General features: G+C 36.7%; 2 protein-coding genes across 2 annotated transcripts; both read right to left on the bottom strand.

Moving 5' to 3' along the window:
• Positions 1-2,231: 2,231 nt before the first annotated feature.
• On the bottom strand, positions 2,232-3,698 carry LOC110923889. The gene has a single exon (XM_022167942.1). It carries the CDS (start codon positions 3,696-3,698, stop codon positions 2,232-2,234), a length of 1,467 nt encoding a protein of 488 aa, XP_022023634.1.
• Positions 3,699-6,087: 2,389 nt separating this feature from the next.
• Positions 6,088-7,379, bottom strand: LOC110922029 (senescence-specific cysteine protease SAG39). The gene is made up of 2 exons (XM_022166356.2): positions 6,928-7,379; positions 6,088-6,800 (listed from the first exon to the last, which is right to left on the bottom strand). Exons 1-2 carry the CDS (start codon positions 7,358-7,360, stop codon positions 6,208-6,210), a joined length of 1,026 nt encoding a protein of 341 aa, XP_022022048.1. The 5' UTR covers positions 7,361-7,379; the 3' UTR covers positions 6,088-6,207.
• Positions 7,380-10,305: the final 2,926 nt, after the last annotated feature.

Genomic DNA, 10,305 nt, shown 5'->3' on the forward strand with positions numbered 1-10,305 from the left:
ATACAACTTTGTCAAGGTCAAAAATACATCCAAACCTAAGTATAAACTGAGAAACGTAAAAACCTAATTGAACCGTCCGCCTGGAGGAAGCCACAAAGAGCCTAGCCGCTCATAGATGTCTTCACAGCATCTGTTGTCATCCCGAGTTGATCGAACATTCTTGAATAGCTTTGAGAGATGAAAAGTAATATAAGATTCGTCCTTTTTGTTCCTGTGTATCGGCTGTCGAACCCCCCTATCAAAAGTTGCGATCCTCTTTCTTGTCCACCGACTAACATAAATTCTCTTTGTGGGCTACCCAACATCATTATTCATGGCCCAATCAAATAATTCAATTAGTAAGCACTTCTAAATTTCTCCGTGTAGCCTGCTTCTTTACTAGAAAAGGTCCAATTAAGTCATGACATCCATTTAATTAATTCTTGCTTTCTATGTACCTACATAACCTCATATGTCAAAACAATATATATTTAGTTAATTTATTTATTGACTATAAATACAATCAATATTCTAAGCTCTTATGCTTTTTCACTCATAGTTCATTAGTGCTTTTGATCAACAATTTTCATTTAAGACAACCTTTATTGCAATCCTTAATTCTCTAATAGAAATTTATGTTTTTAGCCCATAATCTCTTAAAACCTATTAAATACAATAACAAACTAAACTAATATATTTTACAGCTATATCAATGCATTCATAATACAATTAAAATTAATAACAAATAAAGTGTATTCAAAATGCACCGATCAAAATCCCCACACTTATCTTTTTTCGTCCCGAAAAAATTATTCGCAATGGAATCACAATCAGAACATCGACATCTAATATATTCGATTATTTTATTAACAAGCTAAACCACACGTTAACTAGGATTGCAGGTATATGATCCACTTAAACCCAACTGCCAGCTTCCAAGCCCTTATTCACAATTCATTTAAGTTTGAATAATTTATAGTTATCTATGGGTCTCACACTCAAAAGACTACAACGCCACCTAATCCCATTTCAAGCTTATGAGATTAAAAGATTTTAAATCTACCGTCTTATATAAAAAACCCTTATGCTATTCCGAGTAAACTTTTGATGGATAGATGGATGATATTGCGGCTTTACATGCTTTTTATTATGATCAGTTTAGCGGACATACCCCACACGAGTCACCATCCCCATGGTTAATGCCATAAACTTCACATATTTTTTATAACTCCACCTAGAGGGTATGTACCGCATGAGTCGCTATCCCCGCGGCAATACCGTAAGCTTCGTTTTTTCCTTTTTTTTCACATGTGCTCAAATGAATGGATGGAATATTTTTTTTCGGGCGCCACACTGTTTCGGATTTGTTTTCACAAAAAGAAACAGGTGTGCCAATTTAATCGGAAAAACTTATAAGTTTTTTACTTATAACGTACCTCTTATACTCTCCACAGTTTCAGTTTTGTCACAGCTTCTAAGGCGAGAACCCACAAGACTCCTAATTTAAGATATATTATATCGATCATAAGAAACCTTTCAGCTGGCTGGGCCTACCCACATATCCTAAGGTAGCCGCGTGACTGACCGTTTATTATCTTATATATATAATAATTAAATGTCAATGATCCAATTATATCTATCATTTTCCATTATATACAAAAACTTTCTCGAGACATTTTCTATTTTTTTTTCAATTTTTTTTTTAAATTTTTCAGTTTTCAATTTTTTTTTTTAATTTTTACGACACTACTGACACAAACTAAGACACACTTAACGCTAGTTTCCCCTCCCCACACTTAATTCCTACATTGTCCTCAATGGAGCGAGAAACTATCTACACAACTAAAAAGATAAATAAATTACAGAGATAAATGGAACAGACTCCCCTGATTTTAAACAGATGAATCTTCCGAGTCTTGTTCCACAGCAACCGTATAGCATTTCATTAGCGGCTGCTTCAACATGGGACACTTGACTTGAAATTATTCGAATCACTTTCATCCAAATGGAGATTGAGTATGGACAAAAGTGATTGAAACCTGCAAAATAAATCTCAAAAGCTCCCAAACAGGTTAAACGGGTAGTAACAAAGAGAAACGAGAGAAAAACAAGTTCGCCGAGCAACCAAACCTCCTCAGACTTCCCCACACTTGTCTGGTTCATACACAAAAACACAAAAATAAAAACATAACTTGGGTTGCCTCCCAAGAAGCGCTAAGTTTTAGATCTTCAGCCAGATCATACCAATCAAATCATGGTGGGCGTGTAGGGTGTTTGTAATCTCTCATTTTCATCAATCTATTCATCCACAACTTTGAAACACCATCCAACTTGTTCAACAACCAGAAGCTATTCAACTCACACTTTTCTTCTTCTCCATCCATCTTCTGTAATTTATTTCCTTTCTTTCTCCTCTTCCTCCTCGGTTTCTTCTTCTTTTTCTTAACCTTTACCAACCTGTCAATCATGAAACATTCTTTTTCTTCCACACGACCCTTCTTTTCAGAAGGTTCACAGTTGTTAGCAACAGGTTTGGTTGAGTTTGAAAATACTTTAAAAATCGATTTTTGATCCCCAAACCTAAACCTGACCGTTCCCTCAACACAATGAATGACAGCATGAGCCGTAGCTAGGAACGGTCTACCCAATATAACAATTGGTTGGTTATTTTTAACACAGTCAAGCACCAAGAAATCGACAGGATAATAAAACTCACCCACTTTCACAATCACATCTTTTACAATCCCCCTAGGACACGTAGGAGTTTGATCAGCCAACACCACTATGGTTTCAACTTTTTGCAATGGCCCAAAATCATACTGATCATATAAACTCCCCGGTAATATATTCACACATGCTCCAAGATCCAACAACGCCCTATCCAATTTAAAATCACCTATTTGTATCGAAATAATAGGTGCTCCTGGATCTTGGAGTTTCGGGGGAAGGGTACCCATCAAAACGGCATTCACATGAACTGTATCAAGTTGTTTAGGCAACTTGTGACGTCGTTTTCGGGTACTCAACTCTTCAAAGAATTCAACGTGATCAGGACTTTCTTTAATTTTTTCAAGTAACGGTTTATTTATTTTTACCTTTTCAAAACTTTCCCAACTTTCACCCTTCGATGATTTCCGTTTATTTAAATTTTTGGGTGCAAGTAAAGCCAAGGGGAATGGAACCTTTACATTCCCATTATCACTATCAGAAAATGTTTTATTTAAACCATGTCTAGATTTTATGGAACTCCTAATTTCCTGATCACGTTCACTCTCATCCTCAGACTCAGTCACATCCTCTACCATACCCTCAACATGTTGTGGTGACTGAGTTTCAACAGTAGAATTTTTAGAAAGAGAAGAAGTACTTACCTCATTTATGTGGACACTACTATGAGAAGAATTGTGAGCTGGATTTTTCTGACAATCACTAAGAAGCTTATCTTGATTTTTTCTGATGATAGCCACTTCTTCAGCTAATTGTCCAACCTGCTGTGACAATGCCTTAACCTCCCGATCTCGAACCTCGTTGCTTTTCTGAATATCTTTCAAAAACTCCATGATCGTGTCAAACTTTTCATTGATGGAGTTATCATCCGACACATGCTGACCCGCTTGCTCATTCTTTTGAGTCTGCCAATTGTTGTCGTAGTTATCTTGATCTCCTTGATAGCTCGAATAATTGCAGAATCCTTGCTTTATCTGTTTCAACAGTTCCATAATCTCATCCTTCGAACCTTCATCTGGACCACTCAATCTTCCTTGATTTGGATTCTGCTGATAACTTCTCTGATTGTCTTGCTGGTGATTCTGATTGATATCTTGGAAAATCTTCCATAACTATTTTGTTGAACATCATTATACCTTTGCTGACCCAAACTGACCCGATTTTGACCTCTTTGAATAAACTGCTGCGGTGGAGGCACAAAATCATTATACCCATCACATCCAAACTGGTCATAATACCCATCCACTTCATCTACATCATATCTAGCATATCGGTTTTGAGTCGGTGATTGTCTGTTTTGAAAGCTCAATTGCAGATGCATTGGTCGGTTATGTTGTGAGAATTCAGCATCCTCAAATTCATTAAACCCGGGCTGATAAGCTCTATCCATGATTCAAAGACCTGCACAAGCACAAACAAAACACCCGAGCGTAATATCGAACTAACAAAAATAAAATAAAATAAAAAAACAATATTTTTGGGTTTTTTAGATTTTTATGAGAAAGCAAGAACAACTAACTAGCTAACTAACTAACACTAAGCGCACTAATTCCCCGGCAACGGCGCCATTTTGATGACTGTCGTAAGGGTCATGCAAAAACCTAATTAAACAAAATAGATAGCGTAAGTAGGGTATCGTATCCACGGGGAATATGTGGTTAGTGTTTAGCTAAATTATTTAATTAACTACTACTAATCTAGAATTGGGGGTTTTAATTAATTTGAAAGAAACTAAAAAAACTAATTAGAAGAAAAGATATCAGATTTATAAAACGCAACTTCCTCCAAACTTCAGGTTCCAGGTTTCACAAAACTCAGTTCACTCAGTTAATTGGCCATCACATAGACATGATGTTGGAAAGTTGGTTAATTTAATGTGATAATCAAAAATAGGTCTTTGTCATCAGATCTTTTATAATTTTATAATTTGATTAACCCTATTTACTAGTGTGAGTCAACCTACTCTATGTCACCCAACAAGTTACTAAGTTTTGTCATCAACCGAACAAGTTGTAAAGCAAGAACTCAAAACACATGCAAATAGTTCAAATAAACCAACACATCAATGTATTCATACAACTTTGTCAAGGTCAAAAATACATCCAAACCTGAGTATAAACTAAGAAACGTAAAAACCTAATTGAACCGTCCGCCTGGAGGAAGCCACAAAGAGCCTAGCCGCTCATAGATGTCTTCACAGCATCTGTTGTCATCCCGAGTTGATCGGACATTCTTGAATAGCTTTGAGAGATGAAAAGTAATATAAGATTCGTCCTTTTTGTTCCTGTGTATCGGCTGTCGAACCCCCCTATCAAAAGTTGCGATCCTCTTTCTTGTCCACCGACTAACATAAATTCTCTTTGTGGGCTACCCAACATCATTATTCATGGCCCAATCAAATAATTCAATTAGCAAGCACTTCTAAATTTCTTCGTGTAGCCTGCTTCTTTACTAGAAAAGGTCCAATTAAGTCATGACATCCATTTAATTAATTCTTGCTTTCTATGTACATACATAACCTCATATGTCAAAACAATATATATTTAGTTAATTTATTTATTGACTATAAATACAATCAATATTCTAAGCTCTTATGCTTTTTCACTCATAGTTCATTAGTGCTTTTGATCAACAATTTTCATTTAAGACAACCTTTATTGCAATCCTTAATTCTCTAATAGAAATTTATGTTTTTAGCCCATAATCTCTTAAAACCTGTTAAATACAATAACAAACTAAACTAATATATTTTACAGCTATATCAATGCATTCATAATACAATTAATAACAAATAAAGTGTATTCAAAATGCACCGATCATGTTTGTACGTGTCATGCTTACCACTAGAAAAAAAAATTATTAGCTGTTGATTTGGAGTAAAACACAATATAAATGTATTTTTGTTTCTTTACAACTATTTTTCTTTCTATGTTCTCCCTTTTTCATTCTTTATCTTTTAATTACTTTCTAATTGTTTTTACAAAATCAGTGTATAATTAAATTTATCTTTTATCTTTAACAACAAAAATATAAAAGTTTAATTCGATATCTTCAGGCAAAGTATTGTAAAATCTTGTTCACGAACCTTTTACGTCCTTCAATTCTTTTCACTTTGAACTTCCTTTGTCCTAATTAGTTGGCTCGTTACTTTCATTCAACTTAAAATTACGAGAACATGATTAGGTGTAGGTGTATATTCTTCATGGAGAATTGAAAACAAGTAAATAACAATAACGTTACAAATGAAACATTTAAAAGGAGAGGAGAAAATAATTTATTTATTACCTCTTTTATCTTATCCTTATTCATGGTTAGTTGTGAATATTAAACCTGACGTACTCGTTTGTTATGCTTAACTTAAACTTCGAGGATGGGATTTCCTTGCTTATAAAAGTTGGGATTTATAACGTGTGGTTTCCTTTTCAATTCCTTGTATAATTAAGAGTACATAATATACATACATTGTACATTACATAAGTATTACTTCTGCTCTTTCTCAAATTAAGCAGTGGGGTAGGAAGCCTGCATGGCAATGCCGCAAAGGCCTTCTTTAGCCTCAACATCTCTTTGCATCATGATGTACCCCTCTTGACCCCAACTTGTTCCCCATGAGTTCTTCACCAACCAATACTTAGTCCCGTCATCGCTAGTCCCATAACCAACCGCAGTAACACCATGGTCCAGTTCCGTGCCACAGTCTCCTGTAAACACACCGCTGGAGTAGAACTGGAAGTCCGACCCACTAGCATCAATAGCAACTGAGACGGGCTGACTGGCCACAGCTTTTAACAGCGCACTTTCGCTGTTGGCAGGAACATCTTCGTGACCAGTAATTGCTGCGGCATGGTTAGATGCCTCGTTGCTGTTGCAGGTGCCATCAACACCTTTGTAGGGGTAGTTGGTCTCCGTAGTGAGGCCTTTATTGTTTACGATAAAATCAAAGGCATTGTCCATAAGACCACCCTCACATCCCTGATCTACACCGCTAGTGTCACAGTCCACGAGCTCTTGTTCAGATAGAGACACCAGTTTACCTGTTTTCAGTTGGGTTATTCCTTCCATAGCTGCCACAGCCGAAAACGCCCAGCAACACCCTACGTATCATCATGAATATCGATGTCAGAAGCATGAGATGTGGTTCTGTTAATAACAACCTCATGATCCTAGTACTTGGACCATGTCATCAGGTTTGTAAAAATTCCCAAAATAATTTCAGCTTACCACATTGGCCTTGGTCTTTAACAGGCGTCACTGCACCTTTCTTTCTCCAATCCATCGATGATGGAACCGCTGTAACATTTTCATACCTGAAAGCAGAGGTTGAAGGGGAGCATTCATGTGCCTTGAATCTGTTCCTAGCTGTTCTGAACTCTTCATTGGTAAGGTCCGCAAACTCGTTGACTGCTAGTTTGTAACCTTTGTTCATCGCATTGTTGAATGACTGTATGTACTGGACGTTGTCATGGAAAATCTTTGAACGACGTTCCTTCTCAGCAGCATCCTTGTATGTGCGTCCATAGCGAGCCATCCATTGCTCGTGGCTTTCATAGCTGGAGTTTTCGGAGAGCAAGCGCGACGCAACATGTGAAAGCAAAGAAGCCGAGAAGAGGAGCAAAAGCAAACAAGCCAAGGAAGTGCGGTTTCTGGATGACATAGTGCAGCTAGTAGTTATAAGAGAGAGCTTAAAGAAACGAGTTGGATTGAACTCTAGTATACCCTGGGCTTGGCTTTATATAGAAATAGGGGTTGGCCCTTTTTGTACACAAAACGGAAGTACGTGAAAGACAAGATGGCCTGATTTTGAAATATAAATTAATGTGAGCTAGTAACGTACTCTATGTGTTGTTTAGAATGATGATTAGTTTCTAATCAATCTAAGCAACTTTGGTTTTTCTAATTTGGACCGTATTGCTCTATTTTAAATATGTTGTGTTGTGCACTCTTTTGTTTTATTCACATGTACATAGAATCTATGTTAACTTAAAAAAATATACTCTTGACTTTGTTTTTTGCATGTATAAGCTGTTTCCTCTAAATCAAAATTAAGTATGGTTTATACGCATTTGTCCGTTGTAATTCTTGGACTTCATATATTTTAAGTTAGCTTCGCATGTCTTCTAAGATGATAAATGCTTAAATGTTGAGAAAAAAAACTCTTAAAGAAAAACATAAGTACATATTGATCTTTAGAAACCGGAAAAACTACACTCGATTTCGATCCACTTGTAGGAGAAGATATTGATATGTTCGTTTTCGCTACTTAGCCAACGAAACACGTAGCAACGTACTTCACACGTAGTATACAACTACAATTCGATTAGGTTTGGATTCTTAAAGTTGAAAAAGTGGATATTAAATAATTAACTCGTATGTACAACTGGGTGTTGTTTTTGACCTTTGAGAAGTGTAATCGAGTCTATGACCAAGGTTCAACTTACTAAATTCAGCCAAGAGGCGCGCTCTTTGTGGGCACTCGTTGATTCCTTGATCGATAAGGTCCAGAAAATTTAAAGGAGTTTTGTAGGGCGTATAGTCGAAACACCCTCCTTGACTATAAAGTGTCGTCCATGTCCATGTCCATGTTTACAGGTAGAGAAAAACGTGTTAGATGTTAATTTATTCGTAAAGGCTACTTTACCTTGTATAATGTTCCATTCTAGAGCTAGTTGTTCGGCACCGGTTTTAACACCCCTAACGTTAAACTAGAAAACTCATCAGACTAAGTGTAATGGTTTGTTTTTTTAACTCTCGGGTCATAAAACGGCTGGCAAATCACTTAATCACTTTGTTTTAAAATATTTAACTGCACCCGTATTGATTTCACCGGTTTTAATCAAACCCAATCATTCTTTAATCATTACTTTTTTTTTATTGAAATCTTATATAAATCTTATTATTATTTTAAATTAACTTAGACAAATAAAATGAAAAAAAAATCCATTAACGGTATTAAAAAAAATGTACAACTGAATTTAAAATCTTAGAAAATGCACAAAAAAATTAAATTACAAACAAAAAGAAAAAAAAAAAAGATAAAATAAAATAATTGAACATATGAAAGGGCTTTAAAAAAACCACTACTCGTCTTCGTCGTTGACCTCCTCCATTTCGCGTAGGATGCGCCGGCAAATCTTATTTTTTTCAGTTATATGTTTTTCCAAATTCGATATACGATCCGTGTTAAACCCCTGAACCGTGAGTCTACAGGCATTGGTTTTCGTTCCCTAAGGTCTAATGTTGGTGCACTTGTGTCTGTACTTTGTCTATATTCGGTCACGTTATAAACGATGTCCTTGTTAGTCATGTAAGTTTGACCAAGTCAACTGTCCTCCTAGTTTGACTTGGCCAAACAGTTAGTTTATGGATGTAACATGTCTGGTTCGAAGGATGTCTCATCGAAGGATAGTTTGGATCCTTCGATGAGCTCGAAAGTTGAACCTTCGATGGATAGACCTCGATAGATCAACCTTCGAGGTCACTGTGAACCCTTCGATGGAAGTATGATCGAAAGATGATCTTTCGATCAGTATTCCTGATCCTTCGACAGGTCCAACATCGATAGATGATCCTTCGTGACATCTATCGGATCCTTCGGACAGACCTGCTGTGTATGGGTATATAAACCCATGCAGTGTGTTCATTTTAGTTAGAGGCTCAGATAGATGCACACATAGAAAGATAGAGAGATTCTTGAGAGCATTCTGTCCGAAACACACACACAGACTTTGAGAGTTTGCAAAACGCATTTGTGAACATTGTGCTTGTAACCGGAACCTTTCATTCGCATTAATACAAGTGGTGTTAATCGGTGAATCTTTGTGTGTTTGTGTTTGTGCTTGTTTCATCCCGGTTTGCTTGCTAGCTTGGATTCCGCACTTGCTAGTGGGTTAGTATAACAAGCTTTAGGTTCGTCATCCTCCGAGAGGGACCTACAAGTGGTATCAGAGCTAAGGCTCTTTACCTTGTTTAAAACCGGGTTTTATTCAAGTTCTTGGTGTGTTTGAACACTTGGTTTAGCACCCGTTTTTGTTGGTTTTCCTGCATTTTTAAACTGAAAAACGTGTTCTAAACTTACCGGGAGTGTTCAAGTTTGGGTTGGGTAACTTAAAAACTTGTTTTTTTAAGAGACTTTGTAATTTCCGGCCAAATTCCGGTCATTATTCCGGCGACTGGTTTGTGGATAGGGTTGTCCATTTTGGGTAACTTTTTCAAAGTTGGTAGAAAGGTACGTCTGACCATACCTTTTGCCAAAAGTTGACCTTCACCAACCCATCACCTTTTCACCAACCTTTCACATCAGTGTCAGTGTGTCAGTGGGTTTCGAAGGATATCTTTCGACATCGAAAGACCATCTTTCGATCAAGGAAGCTTCGATAGATACACATCTTTCGACCCATCCTTCGAAGTCAGAGTATTATCCTTCGAACCAGGGAATCTATTCGAAAGACAGTTCATCGAAAGATAAGGATATATACTCGAAAGATAAGGATCTTTCAAATAGTGAATCCTTCGAGTTTGTGAATCTTTCGAAATCATTGTTCGAGATACAACAGTGATCTTTCGAGCACTGTTGATCCTTCGAACAAGATTTGATCTTTC

This window comes from Helianthus annuus, chromosome 17 (assembly GCF_002127325.2).
Source record: "Helianthus annuus cultivar XRQ/B chromosome 17, HanXRQr2.0-SUNRISE, whole genome shotgun sequence".
Lineage (NCBI taxonomy): Eukaryota > Viridiplantae > Streptophyta > Magnoliopsida > Asterales > Asteraceae > Helianthus > Helianthus annuus.